The sequence below is a fragment of the Calliopsis andreniformis genome, chromosome 2 (assembly GCF_051401765.1).
Source record: "Calliopsis andreniformis isolate RMS-2024a chromosome 2, iyCalAndr_principal, whole genome shotgun sequence".
NCBI lineage: Eukaryota > Metazoa > Arthropoda > Insecta > Hymenoptera > Andrenidae > Calliopsis > Calliopsis andreniformis.
The window spans coordinates 4,807,455-4,824,144 of NC_135063.1; the positions used below are offsets into that span (position 1 = coordinate 4,807,455).

At 36.8% G+C, this 16,690-nt stretch overlaps 3 protein-coding genes across 4 annotated transcripts in view; 1 reads left to right on the plus strand and 2 right to left on the minus strand.

Moving 5' to 3' along the window:
- The window catches only part of LOC143184516 (uncharacterized), a 47,846-nt gene extending 33,818 nt beyond the window's left edge, over positions 1-14,028 (plus strand). Inside the window, exons 2-5 of the mRNA XM_076386812.1 lie at positions 3,731-3,870; positions 6,870-7,013; positions 8,888-9,043; positions 10,982-14,028. Of these exons, the coding sequence (XP_076242927.1) occupies positions 3,732-3,870; positions 6,870-7,013; positions 8,888-9,043; positions 10,982-11,016 (474 nt within the window). The 5' untranslated portion in view covers position 3,731 and the 3' untranslated portion in view covers positions 11,017-14,028. The remainder of the gene's footprint in view (positions 1-3,730; positions 3,871-6,869; positions 7,014-8,887; positions 9,044-10,981) is intronic.
- A 680-nt stretch (positions 14,029-14,708) lies between these two features.
- On the minus strand, positions 14,709-15,348 carry Wrm2 (wurmchen 2 transmembrane micropeptide). Its single transcript, XM_076386848.1, has one exon. It carries the CDS (start codon positions 15,167-15,169, stop codon positions 14,990-14,992), a length of 180 nt encoding a protein of 59 aa, XP_076242963.1. The 5' UTR covers positions 15,170-15,348; the 3' UTR covers positions 14,709-14,989.
- A 20-nt stretch (positions 15,349-15,368) lies between these two features.
- On the minus strand, positions 15,369-16,427 carry Wrm1 (wurmchen 1 transmembrane protein). 2 transcript variants are annotated; one of them, XM_076386835.1, is made up of 3 exons: positions 16,276-16,427; positions 15,646-15,858; positions 15,369-15,568 (listed from the first exon to the last, which is right to left on the minus strand). In XM_076386835.1, the coding sequence occupies exons 2-3, from the start codon at positions 15,833-15,835 to the stop codon at positions 15,369-15,371; spliced, it is 390 nt and encodes a 129-aa protein (XP_076242950.1). In that variant the 5' UTR covers positions 15,836-15,858; positions 16,276-16,427. The 2 variants fall into 2 exon arrangements, with proteins under 2 accessions (XP_076242950.1, XP_076242941.1); XM_076386826.1 differs by having other exon boundaries at positions 15,646-15,861.
- Positions 16,428-16,690: the final 263 nt, after the last annotated feature.

Consider the following 16,690-nt stretch of genomic DNA (forward strand, 5'->3'; position numbering starts at 1 on the left):
AATAAAAGAAATGAAGCATTCGAGGCAACAAAGATATAGATCACATTAGGTTTATATTGAGAAAATCGACTTTCAAGGTTTTTATTAAATTCTGACTAACAATTTATTGAATTTGCGCTATATATCGCATTTTCATATAGTTTGTGTATGGGCACCTTCTTGCTTATTTGTCATGTTGAACTGTGTAGCATAAGATATTGTTGACTTAAAATATCATAGATAATATTTACCCTTTGTCAGCAATAATAACACTGTTAACAATCTCCATCGTTTATGCCCATGTTCTAAGCTTTTAAAAAATCTATAAAAATTTTACGTTACTTCTCAATAACACTAGAATATCATTTAATAGTTTTCGTTTATAAAGATTTCATCGTTTCTTTTAGTTTCCATGAAGAATTTCAAAGGGGTAACATGAGTGTCTTAAAATATACAGATTGAAGACAGGGTTAAATTGAGCAAACAAGGACTTTTAACGACAATGTCACTAATTTTCATTATTTTTTAATAATTTTTGTCAGGTCGTTTGCGGGTGTCTTGAAGCATGTTTCTATATAAATATCTCAATTTTTGTTAAAGTATGACCTATGTTCATTTACCTACGTATAGCTTTCTATTTAAAAAAATGTATAACATTTCAAATAGTTTTGTACTCCCCATATCATAAGAAGCTCTGAAAGGTCGCATGCACTTTGCATGCAAGTGTCCCACGCCAAGGTCACTACGCGTCCTTGACTCCCATCCACGAAATCCTTCGAAGTGAAATATATCTGTCCCCAGCGTCACATTGAAAGGGTAACAAGTGGCAGGTAGTTTCCATGGAAATTTTTTTTATCGTTGCATGTGGCGACACAATTTGGGAGTACTTTTGATCATAGCGTATTACACGAGGATTCATATCTCATTGTTCATCGGCGACCCAGCGACGAGACATTCTCCCCCTGGGCACACCTCGTCACGATCCACCCCCTGAAACGACCCACCGTGTATAATTTAATAAGGATTAGCGCGTCGAGCCACTGGCATCGCTATGACAACCGACAGGAATATTCGTTTTCAGCCGAACCGAATTTAATACTCAACGTGTCGCGAAGCTACAATTTCTTGCATAAATACGTCCACGGACGATTCGATGGGACAGTAATGGCGGATTACATCCGGTTCACGCGGATAAAATGACCGTTTCTCTTTTTTAATCGAATTTGACCGGGTTTTTTCATTAATACCACTACTGATAAAATTGAGCGTACGCTCACGCTGGAGATGAAACTCGTCGAATAAATGTCGCGATAAATATCTTCCAACAAAATACCGCGTTCACGAAGTTCGTGTGCTACGATAAACAATCGGCTAAAAAATAACAAAAAAAAAAAAAAATCATTCAATGGAGCATTTAGCGTTCAACAAATATCGAGTTTCCTCACAGATAGATGTGCAGTTGCCCAAGAGTTATTTACAATAGCCAAAAACTTTTAATTTGAAGAGCGCCCTTCATCTCCCCGAGGGAAGTTCAGAAATGGTAAAATTGTTTTTCCATTACCAAACGCTGGTTGTGTGGTAACCTTACCTGATACCTTTACAAAGGCACACTTGTGTGAAGAAGAGAGAAGAGATAAACAAGCTTGCAGAATATTGCATCTATAACAGCCACAATATTAAAGTAATCTTTTCTGAATGGGCCAACAAGGTTGCGGTCTATTGACCGCGCAAGATCGATCGATTATGGCACAAAGTGGTATCGGCTAATGGGATAAAACGCATCATTGTTCCATTGGCATTGATTGTCGAAATCGACGATGCAAATGGGAAGGATTTCAGTAATTGCCGCGCGAATGTAAGAGGCGAACGAACGTTTCCTCCCACGGGGTCTGGGGGGTTGACGGGGTCAGGGGTCGAATCGCTTTCGGTATAATTTTCTCGCCCCCGCACTTCCCTATTAATTAACATGACGATTCAACTGGCGTTACGCGTCCACGTTGCACTCGCGCCACTGCCAAGATATTTAATATTCGTCAGGAGCCACGATAAATTCTCATTTGTTCGCGATATTAAGGGTGGAGAATGCTTGAGCGTTTGTTTAACTGCGTTCGTTTGCTCTGCTCTCCACGTTATTTCCACGAACAACCGATAATCACCGTAGAGTGTTAGAGCGTCCGGTTTTAACAATTACCGTTCTCCATCTGCAATTACGCTGGTAACGCGCACTCTTCGTCGGTGCCCCGACTGTGAACGAAGGGAGCTGATATTATCTTTGATCGTTCGCAGAGGAGCAGCTGGGATTTGCCAAGTCGATACAATCGGAACTTGAAGCTTGAATCTCTATGAGAGAACAATTTTATTAATCCTTTTCTGCTGCGCAACGAAGACCGCAACTCGAAGTATAAACTCACTTTGACTTATTTTTAATCTATAACCTGAAGTCAGAGAAGCTTCACCTCTGCAAGTCCAAGCTTGTAGGAGTCGAAGAAACTTGGATTTCAAAATCTTGATGCATGATCTCAAAGTTACTGAATAGATCAATAGGTATCAGTTTTATAAATACACTACTGTGCATAAGCATTTGGACATTTCCGTGTTATTGGAAATTCATGAAATACCTACACTTTAATATGTATACTAACTGCTATCAAATGTAACTCTCATCAGTATTTGTAAACCTTATATAATTGTATGAGATGAGATTTGGGAATTTTACTTGGTGTATTTTATATATTGCAATAATGTGGGAGTGTTCAAATACATTTGTACGGTAGTATATGTCAATTAGTCTTGTTAAATAAAGCGTTCATAGGCCAAAGTAATTAACTTCACTTTTTGACTTCTTTTTAAATTTTAATGCCAAATCACTTGATTAATACCTAATTTTTTACATTTAAAGTAAATATAAAATGTTCTGTGGAGTTAATCGATTTGGCAAATGAGTAGCTCGAATAAAACGCGCAGTATAAAACCTCTATCAGCGAACGTTAACCATAGGAACCAAATACCTGCGAAAATACCAGTTTTCCTTGAAAGTGCATACTGGCAGGCTCCAAACAGCGCGAACGAACTGTCCCGCCATAAAGTCCTAAACGCTGCCATCCGCGGAGAAAAATAGCGATCCAAACGCCCATCGTTCGTACACAAATTCCCGAGAACCATCATCCTCTCTCCCACCCCCGCCACGATAAAAACCAATTTTTGTACAGTTTTACCGGCGTTCGTTCGGATTTTCCCCCCGTTAGAAAAATAAATACTCTGCACGAAGCTCTCTGTCGACGTTTTTCTCATTCGCTAGGAAACTGAAAAAAGGAGAGAGGTAGAGGGAAGGGAAATACAGAGAAGAGGATTAAATCATAGTATCGTCGTGAAAATCCTCAACGAGGCTCGTTGGCGAAAAAAAGAGGGGAAAAAAAGAAGGGAGGGAAAGCGAGAGAGAGGAAGAAAGGAAAATTTCGATGGAAATTATTGCAAACGCTTCAGTAATCGTCGCAAAATGGTAGTTTCGAAGCGAAAACGAGAGAACCGGGAGGGAATCGACGCGGTTCCGCTTCGATTCCGCCTCGGTTCCGTCGATCTTCCACTTCCGGGGCGCGAGACGCCATTTTAACTTTTCGTTCGTGCTCCAGCTTATCTATCCGACCGTCTCTTTCAATGTACCCACCAGGTGCAGTCGTTAAAACGGCGCTAATTAAAGGGAAAAAGATTAACGAGACGTTCCGTTTTCACCTCACTTACTTTTTTGTTGTAGAATGAAGCTCTGGTGGAGTTTGGCGCTGATGGGTGTCGCTCTGTTGACGATCCTCGCCGCCACCCAGGCCGAGTCCGATCTTTGGGAAGAGGACGACAAAGAAGTTCTCGTGAGATCCGTTCGTGGCACCAAAGAACGAGGTAATTACACGATGTTCAGATCAATTAAGAAGCTAACATTGACTCGATCTTCTGCAAACCCTGGAATCTGTACACAGTGGTTATATCTGTACACAGATAGAAGTAAATAAGATATTCAATTTCAGATAATTGGAAAATATTACAGTACTAAATACCAGTATCTCAGTTCAGTTTTTGTTCGTTGATTTTACATATTTTTAATTCATATGGTTACACAAAACGCTGTATGAGTTACTCATTTGCTAAATCGATTAACTCCACAAAACAAAAATATTTATATTGATTTTAAATATTTATCAAAAGATATAAGCATCAATCAAATGCTTTGGCACTAAAACTTTAAAATACTCATAAAGTTAAAGTTAATCGCTTTGGTTTATGAACGGCTCATATGTAAGTTATTCTATAATGACATCATGGTGCTGAACAATGAAGGACACAATTTACATGTGCAGTGTTAAAACTTGTAAAAAATATACTAATCTCATTTTTTACATTTTTTCCGCAAAAAAAATCAATAGGCTTGAACTCTAACCGTAATCCCTTGAGAGTTCAAACATTGACCTATTTACACAATTATAAATAGTATTACGTTATTATGAGTAAGGGCAGTTTTATAGAGTGAATGAAAATTGTTACTTTAAAATAATTGCAGCAGCTAGTAAAAAATTTGATCTACGAAGTTTCTCAGAATATTATCAGTATCTATCTTAACGAAAAGTTTAATTGAAATCCGCGACTCTGCCGTCCTGACCTTTCCCCGTGAAGCGGATTTCCCTGCGAAATCTACTCGAAAGTTTCGATAATGATTTGGTAACGTTGAAATTTCCTTTAATGAATTTTAAAGGAAATCTCGAGAATCGAGCACATCTCTGACTTCTGAACGAAACGTTAAGCACAAACTTTCGATTCGAAGAAATTCCAGGTCAGATATGTTCTCGCCAGATGTTTGTTTCCCTGTTTATTATTCAGCCCCTCAAGAAAGTTTGATCCTAGGAAATAGTTCTCGACCCGCTGCTCTTTACAACTCATGAAATTTTATTTTCTGTAATAACACCCACGGTGATTAAAAACTGATAACATTTATTTATTTAAAATACATTTCAATGAAGTTACAGTATTTATAAACCTTTAGCAAAAATTCAAAGCTCAACCAAGATTCAGTCAAGACCCTTTTAGATAGTCAAGCTTCAGTCAAGACCATTTCAGATCGTCAAGCTTCCTGAAGCGTATCAGCTGTGATAGTGTCAAACTGATCGGAGAATTTCGTTAGATTTTTTTAGGAGAAGGTATATTTAGCCTATAACTAAAAGGTCGAAGTTCACAAGCTCTCTATCTTTCACTCATCAGACAAGCTACTTTTTCTATCTACATATTACGATAATAAAACAACCGAAACGGCAAACATGAAAAAAACACTGAATAAATATCCAAAAAACAAGGAAATAATAATTGACTTCTCTTAGAAAAATCCAACAATGGTTTCCGATCCAACCCACTGAATCTTCTGCTTCCGCGTGTTCCAATAATGAATCAATACCAGCGCAAACTTCAGAAAAGCACTTCGTTTCGTGAAACCGCTATCGCGCCCTTCCGCGCGAGAGAACTACGACAAAGTTCCACCTGGATCTGGTATCGTTCCGCGCGAATCGCGTCGACAAAGTCGCCGATTATTAACCGTCACGGAGGTTATATAGGTGCTTCGTTCCCTTCTTCCATCGATAACGCGACGTTTATAACACCGATCGAGGAACAGGACAGAGGAAAAGAAGAATAAGGGAGAAGGATGAAGAGGGCGGCGAAGAGAAGGGGGTTGAAGTGTCATTTCGCGAGGCCGTAGCCCCGGCGTATAGATGAAAAGCCCTTTTGTCTCTCCGCAGCTCTTTCTCATCTTTCGGACTTCCTCTCCCGCGGCCAGGATGCCTTGAATACAATTGAAATATCATCCAGCAGAGCACCCGCGCCCGCGCGCCCCTTTCATTGTCGACTACTAAGATCATTTGCTCTTAGAAATTTATCCCTCGTTGAGAATCCGTGGTTCCGGCAGTGGGCCGAGGAAGGGGATGATTTCCCTGGCGCTCTGGTTTCGGCCGTGGTGCAAGTCGACGAAAGAGGGTCACCAATCCCAAAGTTGGAGTTCCAACTTTGGACTCGATTCTTGCTCGCCCGCAACTTTGTGACCAGTCTATTTCGCTCTGGAGACCTTCCGCCAATCGTCCTGACGAGGGAAAACTCGCCCGCTTATTTTCTCCGCTGATGAGTTGTACACGCGGGATTGAGAGGAAGTAGAGACGGGTTGGAATATGTCGGGAGTAATTTTGGTCCAGAAAAGAATAAGAGAGTTTTAATTAATGTTATTGAAGTTTCCAATGAGAAGTGAAGAATGGTGAGGAATGTGGGATAAGTTTAATTGTGGTAGTGATAGGTTAAAGCACGTCTCGAGTAATTTTGATTGAGGAGGTAGTAACAGATTTTGGTTTAGATAGGTGACTTGGGAAAATGTGTGATAAATTTGATAGTAGTAGCGATAGGTTTAAACGCATTACAAGTAATTTTTATTAAAAGGATGGTAAAAACTCTCAAATAAATAATATTTGAGTTTTTAGTGGCGAGTCGAGGAATTTTAAAAAATACGAGATAAATTTAGTAGTAATAGTGTTGGGTTGGAACGTATCACGAGTATTTTTGGTTGAATGAATTTTCTAACTGAATCTACACTATATTAGCACTGGTATCTATTGACGAACTGAAAATGAATCTTAGACTGAATCTTGAGCCAATTTAAAACAACAAAATTGGAACCGAATCACTGATATGACGTGAAATTGAAAAAGAAAAGAATCCTGCACTCTGTTATTATTAGATTGCTGGTTCGATCTAGGAAGAAGCGAGTCGATGTTAATTAACTGCCCTTCACTCCGTTCGGAAATTTCTCAGTCCACTCGATCAGTCGTGCCTCCAATTATCCCTATTGACGTTTCGCATCTGTGTTGACGTAGCATCCGGCGCGTCGTGCAGATACGTGAAGGGTCAATGGTCGGAATGTGACTCGAAAACCAACACACGGTCCCGCACTCTGAGCCTTAAGAAGGGCGACAAGTCCTGCGAGCAGACGAAGACCATTCAGAAGAAGTGCAAAAAACGTATGGTGAACATTGATTCATCTTTTCTACCGTACATCCCTTTTCAACCTTCTTCACTTTCTGAGGCTGACTGAGCACTCGAGCTACTTGAATAGCTGGGGAAACCCGAGTATCGTACTCAGATATTTGAATAATTAATTTGGCTTTCTTGAATGATTTGTCTACGCGCTCAAATTAAATTTTCATCACGATTAATTGCAAGAAAGAGCCTGCTGCTCCCTTTGATCTGCTTTTTCCGAGTGCTCGGACAGTTTACTTACTAAAAACAAGTTTTGTTTCTAGAATATCTCTAGCTATCGCTTCTGTCGTTGTAATTTAGATAAATTAAGGAAAATGCACGGTACTGGTGAACAAAAAGTTCAAAGCTCAAATTATGCCGAAGAGAATTATTTCTCCCATTATGAGATTCTCTGAAATGAATTAAAGTTGCTTAACATACTAAAAAACAATGTCGACATCTTTTTTCAACCATTACCGTACAACCTCCTTCATTTATTTATTTCATCGAACAACCCGAAGATCGGTATTTGCATGCACCGAGTCGTTCGAGAAGCTTGTTAAGATCTCAGCAGAGTCAATGACTCGATTTAACCATGGCGTGCTCTTTAAAAAAAATCGGAAGAGCACACATGTTCGTTCGATCGCGAACAACGCGACGTCTCTTTCGCTAATTAATACAATCTCATCCATCGGGATGGTACAATCGAAGAGACCACTGCGTTCCTTAGATAGAACGAGGCTTAATGGATCTAACTAATTAGCGGCAACCTCCCAGGAACAAGTCTTAATTAATTAAACGAGAGGCAAACGAAGGACACGTCGCGTTCCACTTATCGACAATTTTGGACAAAACGGTGCATCGCGTTTCAATGATCCAACTGCAGGCCTGATTAAAATAATCTGACAAAAGCGGGAATAATGTTCATTGGAAACTCGTTGAAGCCGCGCCATCGAACAAATGTCCGCCTTTTTCATTTAATGGACACCTTTTCGTCGGAATCAAATATAAAACGCAGTATTTGAGATTCTGATTATCTGCAGATGACTGAAAGTAACGTGGATCTGTAAAAGAACTTGCTGAATTGTAAATCTTATATATTTTCGGGAAAATTCTGTGGAATCGAATCAGAAGCAGTCGCTGGAAAAGGAGTAAATAAAATTGGGATTATTTCAAAATCTTCGGCTGTATTTTAACAAGTCAAGAGGGTTCCTCAAAAGATTATAGAAAAACCTATCTTGCCTAGTTTAGATTTGTCTAAACTAGAGTAACTCTTGAGTAACACGAATTGATGTATGGATTTTGCTATATTTTATTTTCTCCGTTACTCATAACATAATGTCTTTTACTGAAAAATGAAAGGAAGAAGATTGTACTCTTTGAAAAATTATATCTTCGGGTCGAAACAGTATTTTTTAATTTCTATACATATATCAATATACGCAAGATGATTAAAAAAACTCAAAAATAAAATCTAGTAATGATTTATCGTTATCTTTCTCATGGGTTTTTAAAAAAAGGTGTATACAATTAACGACCTTAACGTAGATAAGAAATAGGCCTCCCGCCCCCCTTAAGCTGCGTTCCTACATCTGTATCGAATGATGCAGGACACTATTAACTTAAACATTATAGCATGCTGACAGAGCATATGAGTTTGTAAGTCAAAATTATGAACAAGAATTGCGATCTAGAGTAACCTGAACGTCCTTCGCGACGACTTCTCTGTTAGGAACGCAGCCTAAAAGTGGTCAGAACCGATATGATCGCGTTTCGTAACACGCGATGCACCGTTGTCGCGGTTAACATAAGTGCCGTGGGTGAACATAGTGGACTTTATGGCGATCTGATTGTCTGTCCGTGGCGGGGAACACAGCCTGCCGGTATGAGAAGGGCACGTGGAGCGGATGCGTGAATCAGCAGATGGCCAGAGTGGACAATTTGAAGGCAAACAGCGATCCCTCCTGCGAGAAGACGCGCCGACTCACAAAGAGGTGTAAACCAGAGGCCAACACCAAAAAAAACGCCAAAGGTACTGCTGTCAATCTTCTTTAACAAATTTTCCAATCATTACTTATAGCTATAAATAACAGTAAGATTATCTTCTTTAGAAACATAGGTCTATTGAGGATGGAAGAAATATCGAAATGCCTGAAAAAAGTGCAAGAAATATTTAAAATTCTGTATTCCCTTGTTATAAGCACGTTGCTGTATTCATTGTATCTTGGACCACTAGGATCGTATAAAAGACACCCTACCATTGTCAGTGAGTCATAAACCTATAGCAAAGTGCAAAGAAGCAGTACCAACACATGGATTCTTTGTTTCTAGTTACAGGATTACATAAGCCCAAAAACCTTATCAAGTTTAGTGTACTGGGCCCTTATAACGCGACAACCCTTCAAAAACTTGCAAAAACGTGTCCCTAAACTGTTGACCTCAGGGCGTCTAAGAGTCAACACTCCAGCCTTACCTTTGTCCCTTGTTACATCGCGACCTCACTTTATTTTTTTTTTACTTATGAAGTTAGCTGTAGCATGTCTTAAAATGGCTCTACAAGAAAAGTGAGTCTGTGAAGCATCAGAGTTACAGATATGTATCATCATTAATATCTTTCTTAAAAAGACGCGTTTTAAAAGTAATCGCTGAAGAAGAACAGTTTGTCGGTGTCAGACTGACGTAAAAGCGAAGTTCCTCGAGATTCTATTCAAAGACGCAACAACCCTATTGTCTGAGGCTCAGTGGTCTGTTGTAGTCTAGTTGTACTCGAGATTGACACTATCATCGCACCTCGCTCGGTCGAGTACGCTTGACGATGGCATTGACAGCGTTAAAGATAGGTTATTGGAGCCTTCTCCTTGAGGTCATGGACAAAGGAAGCAATAAGTGTTTCGCGGTATATCTCTGAATGCATAAATGAACCTGAGTCCAAGGAATACGCGTTTTTCTTTCTCATGTTTAATTACTTTTACCAAGCTATAAAATATTCAGGTAAATAAAGGTATAAAACAATAAAGATGCATACTAGGTATGTTCTATTTTTCCCTAACAAGTAAAATCGATAGCATAGAGGAAGGTATAAAAGTAGATCTATCGCTTAACATGTAAACACTGGAACGCTATAAAAAGGTTATTTAATAATGCATTCAGGTGCAGTCTAAAGACTCAGATTATTATACAGCGTCTACATTTTATTGTATAGTTATATTAAACGAGAGAAGATTAATTGTTAGGAGTTCTTAAAGTTCTGAAGATCTATTCACTTGGTAGACACTGATTACAAGAATACTATAGCCATCTAACGGCGATGCTCACTAACTAAATCGTTCAGTTTGTCGTGTGGAGGCGCAAGTGCCTGTATGAGTCGATCACAGACCAAATAAAACTCCACTTTTTGAATTTTTTACCAATTTTAGCAGTAAAAACACTTTCTCGGTGTATAATTTTTTATATTTAAAATAAATATAAATATTTTTATTTTGTGGAGTTAATCAATTTGGCAGATGAGCCGCTCATATTCAGAATATACTGTATTGAAGTTTAGTGGATTTGCGGATCCTGTAACAATACTGATATCATGAACTTTTTAAATGTAAAAAATGTGGTGTGGGTACACATCTTTCGCTTGAGAATCCGAAGATCCACTAAATCACGGCGATCATGAAATGACTTATATAGGGTGCATTCTGATATTGCTGGCAGTTGTATTGTAAAAATAAAAAAAGTCCATATAAACTGCATGAGCGTGACGTCATTTTCACAGAACTGACAACAATATTCGAACTCATCCGTAGACTCTAAGTCCAGGAGCGTATTATAGGAACTGGTGCCCTTAAAAATAAATTCAAAAAAAGTACAATAAATGAATATTATTATATTTGTATGATGTATGTATTTAATTAAAACGTATTTAATTATGTCGTATTTAATTAAGACAGACATTAATAATTTCAAACTCTATTTGTTTCAGGTGACCGATCGAACAAGAAGTCGGGTAAACAATAAATGAGGGACACCGTCAATTGATTACTCGAGATATAGCACGACGATCTGTTTCAGCAACAGGCAACGAAAAAATACGCAATCTTGTCTTTTCAACGTAAAATTCTCATATAAATGTTGTTCAACGCGATCGTATCAAAAGACCGAGCGATAAAAGGAAACATTCCAAGCTACATTACTGGCAATGATTCATAATTTGAAGAGAAAAGAAAATTTTCAAATATTCTTTGATATGCAACGATCGTCAAATTAAATTCTAATGTTTCTCGACCGTTGCTGTCGGTACATGTTCGATGGTCGGTACTGTTTTATCGATCGTGCATGTTCGCTGTTTTCAGAATTACTTCCATTATGTGTGGCCAAACGTGAATACGTAGTAAAGTGTGCGGTTGAATTGTTGTTTTTTAGTATGGTTCGACTGCCACTAAATTAGTGTACATGAATTTACGCGTGAATATTGCAAGATCAGGTTTTCGAAATAGTGGCGCAATAAAATCGAAGATTGGTCATCTTTTATCGTCACTTCCCGCTATTATTGACATCGTAAGCTAATCGAAGAAATTATATTCTTCTATAAACTGAGTCAAACGAATAGCATTTCTTTGGTTGTATGTACAATTTCACGTATACATACACTCCTAAAATTATACGATCGATCAGATTTATACTGTGCTACTATTTCGATAATAGAACGTTTTAAGAAATCTCCGGTTTCAAAAATTGACACGAAACGACTGCTGTTTGAGATTCTGTACGAAAGATACTCCCTTAAAGTGTATATCATTCAAAGCCCATTTTGAATTTTCGACGTTATACGATTATCAATCATAGCGTGCGTAGAAATCCCTAATTAAACATAATTTATCCTTCTGAGACGTGAAAAGGTGAAAGCAGAGGGTAAGCAAAGGGTAAGACGATTGTACGTCTCAATGTTTATAAGGTTAGCTTTGTCTTCCTATGGTTAAAAATACAAGACGGCGTCGATGACGGATGTTTCAGTTCATTAACACTCTGTTAACTTTTTTTCTTCACGCATATTCCTATCATACAATTCTTTCAGGCTGACTACGTTCATTGTTTTGTTTTTTATTATCAGTGTTTACACTTAAAACCAGGTACAATATCTGTGGATAGATATATATCCTTTCGATTTTCGCGTAGATCATATACAGTGTTCAATGTTAACTTTGTCTTACATGTGTTCAACGGTTCTCAAACTCTCCTGAAATATTCATTCGTAACTTGAACGATATTTGTAGAGTGTTCAATTATCAAAGAAAAAATGTCAGGGAAATTAAGTATCGGGAAATATTTACACAAGGTGTATTGTAATGAATTATACAATTGACAAGTCGAGTTTCTATAAAAAAATTAATTGAAGAAAAGAATTACAGGAGAGGGGAAATAAATTTTCTATTACCGAAACAGGAAATAGAACATATAATCCTAATTTATAAGTTTGTGTTTGCACTATATTCACTATATTCGTTATAAGATTGTTTCTATTTCTCACTTTTTAAACTTGTAATTTGTATTTTACTATAGAATTTTATAGATTTTCTACTTATTTAGACATCAAATTCTCCTCTTTTAAATAATATCGATATTTATCGAATATCCTGGCACAAATCGTGCAAAGTAAAAACGTTTAGAAGACTTTTTCTCCGAGTTTGGGAACCGTTGCTTTACCTAATAAGCACCATTTGATAATTACTACGTATTTCTCCAATATGTACTACTAACGATCCCTCGTCGACAAGACGTAATCCCTCGCGTACAAAGAAACGTCGATGTATACAGTTGTTATATGTGTCTCGTATTATCTCTGAATGGAAAACGTAAATGTAATGGGAAAAAAGCCGAATGAGCATGAAAATCAAATTAACATAACGCAAAGTCTCAAGCGGTTTCGTAGAGGCGTGAGGCTAACGATTCGATTAGAACTCGCCCCTACGAGGCGTTCCATTGAAACTATAGGAAATCAAACCTTACCTCCTGGATACAAGATTGTATTTGTTTTTAAGTCTAGGTGTATACAAAGAAAAATTTCAATACATAAAGTCAGTTAATGGAGATTGTGACGCCGGGTGGACCACGTGGATAAATCCACGTGTAAGTGTTCGACGATGAACGCGCGAATAACACGAACGGAATCCTGACTGGTGTTGGTCGGTGTCGATAATCTTAGACTAGATTACATATGTACACCATATCATCATTACGCATAAAGGAAGGAAAAACGAATCTATCGATATAGGATAAGATTAGCATTGTCTACGTTCTATGGTCTCTTTCTAAATACTATCATTAAACGTTTACTAAGCGTGATTAATAATATGCTTGACCTCTCTGTGTGGAACTCGATGGAAGTTCATCATGTTTTAAACTGCATTGTAACATAGCAGAATAATAACAGGATACGTTATTGATTAGAGGTTAATTGTCTTCTTAACGCAAGCAAGGTTTCTTCATGGTGGAGAGATTTAAGCATTAAATTGTTTCCCCCAAAAGCTTGATAATATTGACCTGTACTCGCAACATAATCAAAAGCCTTTACAGGGGTGGTATATACCAGTCGTTTGATAATACCATTGAAGTGTTTTAATCATTGCCCGTGTTGATAGTTTAAACTCGTTAGTAAAGTCGTGCAATTATGAGAAAGGATTTTCTTTCAGCATTCCGTTGGCTTCAAATGCGACGAGTCTTTGCATCGGATCAAAAAGGTGCGGGTATATCGATTAAGAGGGAAGATTTATGGAATACGATGTTTTGATAAAAATGTATGTTGAAGGTTTTAGTTGCCTAGGGAATCGAATCAAATACAAATTTCCTAAAATCAAATATCTTGTAGTTCACGGGAAATCGTCAGTGATTTATTTACAAGCTGACGTGTTGTAACTGAATACAGAAATTGTATAATGTATCTACTTACTTATTAAATAATTGTGTAACCGTTACACATGTAATAAAAATCCAATGTTGTCAATAAAAACTAAATATTATATATAAAACATATATTACTATTAGTTTAAGCGTTGTTATTTGGAGAATATCCATAAACCCATGGCTTTTTTTATGTTTACATGTGTAGAATATAGACTAGATAATATATTTCCACATTTTATAAGAAAAAATTAATGTAATTGTAATAGTTGAGGCACCCAATTTTTTTAACATACTTTTGGAATTATATTATCCCGCAAATATAAGCACCGCAAACTTGCGGCAGTGGATTTCGAAATTGTATGAGGTACGTAAAATTAATCCACACGTTTACAGACGAGCATTGTTTATTTGCAAATAAAACAAATATAAAAATTACAAAAATTTGTAGTTGACAATAAAGTTGTCTTTACGCGAACAATATTGAATATCAAAAACTGGGACGGATATATCCTTGACAGTTACGTGTTAATTGACTTTTTATCATTGATCATACATATTTTCATACATACTCTGTCATCCCTTTGTGTGTTGTAAAATATAACTAGTTAAATTTAAAAAATTTTTTAAACTGTCTCTTACAATTGATAAAACTTATTGGCACATTGCTAAACAAGTAACATTTCATTAAATGTTTATAAGGCAATATGAACGATAATGTTGCCAATTATACGACACAATTATTTATAAATTTTATTAAAAATTATATGTGTATGTAAATATATATATATATGTATATATAAAAATGGACGGAATTAGTTATCATTATATTATACAATATATAAGAGTGCTATAAAAAGATATAGAACATTAATTTTCAATATATGCAGTCATACTACTTTATATTAGAGAAATGATATTCCTACTGCCATTACTCATTTAAGCAATTATCTAAGCAGTATTTATAAAAAAAATTTTAAAGTGTAAAATGTTAAAAAGTAAATGTACTCCTACAAACTGCATAAGTTTTGATTTGAATAATTATATACGTGTGAACAGATCTCTGAAAACTCATGGTGATATCTACTTATGGTTACGCCATAGAGACAGAAAGCTTTCGCGAATATGTTTTCCCTTCCCATTCCTGGTCGGATGGTAGCGGCGTGTGCCGCAGTTTACAAATACGCGATCCATATCTTAATAAGACTATTATAATGCAAACAACAAAAAGGGTTAAGCATGTTGTAGCTGGCCAAAATATGTGTAGTCCCATCTTGGCGTAATCTTTCACTTAAACTATCTTTAAAATTTTACAGTTCTACCCTGTGTACTCGGTACACTTCCTATCTCTTAACTTTGGCTATACAATGTATCAGTTCGTATGACAGATTGAACAGATAGAAAGTAGCTTAATGTTAATACTTTTTCAAATTTGTATGGACACTTACTTGTATACCAGATCTAACCTTTCATTAAATTTCACTCTCACGTTTTTGCATCTCCATATATTCTTGCATTTGTGGTGTAGTCTTATATGGTTTAGGATTATGATATTGTACGACTTCTTGTCTGTCTGGCGACTGAAAGGCACTTGCTGACTCCAATTCACTTAAATCCAATGGAGGTGTTTTATATGGTAACACTGTCCATAAGGGCTGAATCCATCTATTTCCTAATCAAATAAGAATAAAATGGATTCAAAATCAAAGAAACAAGAACATTCTAAGATAAAATTTGCTAGAAACTCACCTGTATGGGGACTCTGCCAATAGCTACGATGCCTAGAGCACCAACAGAATCCAATGTTCAATATGCAGAGGAATGCAAACAGGAAAGAACAAATGGTGACCGTGACATAAAATGGTGTGAAGTCACCGTACTCGTGTTTCACAGAGAAGGGATTCTTCAGGTAATCGTCTCGCTCGTCTAGAATGGACATTTTATAAAGTTTAGACTGAGATTCTTCTGAAAAAGACAAAGATAGTTTTCCCTTCAGTACATAAACTTTAACTGAACTTAAATGGATTTAGGAATCGACTGAAGAGAATAAGATTGTTAAAATTTGCTTAATCCCAAGGAAAATAAGAACACTATCGTATCATTTTATAATTCATGAAATAATTTCCTCAAACGAAAGGAAAATCGCGTCATTTGTACTCAGAGAAGCAAAGGCGTGGCGTGAGGTCAACACAACAAAATTAGGGTTAATTAAATCAATTTAACGTTTCTTATCGAAGTCGAATTGATTACAATACATACTCGTCAATAACTTTAACGAGATGTGTATTTTAGATGCTAAAGTTCGTCGAATGTGTTCGTGAGGAACAAAACTTAACAACTTGAAGTGAAATGATGAAAACGTATTAGTACATCACTTACCCTGAGGTAACTTCTTTTCTTCTTTTTGCCCTTGTTTCGGAAGTTGATAAAATTTTTACTTATAATTTCGGATAATTATGTAGTAACAGCATGAAAGCTAACAACGCAGTCATCCGAAATACACGCGTCGCTTAATGCTTTGGAATCTGTTACACCAGTTGTATTTGGGCGGGGCGTTCTATACGGTGGGAGAAATGAGTACTTCAGACACATTTACATGTAACGATAAAATAAAACTAAAAATAATAAAACAGTTTCAAAATAGTGGTCCATCAAACTAACCCTTCTGCAACTTTCAGAAAATAAATTTTTAATTGTTCAAAATGTAAGTAGATAAAGAATATTATAATAATAGAATACTAATAGCCGTAAAATATTTTTAAGGTGATATAATAAAAATAAACGGTCACATACG

Bases quoted from the DNA above. Each gene is read 5' to 3' on its own strand.
- Wrm2 (XM_076386848.1), bottom strand. From the start codon at position 15,169: ATGGGACTACACATATTTTGGCCAGCTACAACATGCTTAACCCTTTTT.
- Wrm1 (XM_076386835.1), bottom strand. From the start codon at position 15,835: ATGTCCATTCTAGACGAGCGAGACGATTACCTGAAGAATCCCTTCTCT. The intron at 15,569-15,645 runs GTGAGTTTCTAG...TTATTTGATTAG, and splicing joins TTGGCAGAGTCCCCATACAG to GAAATAGATGGATTCAGCCC.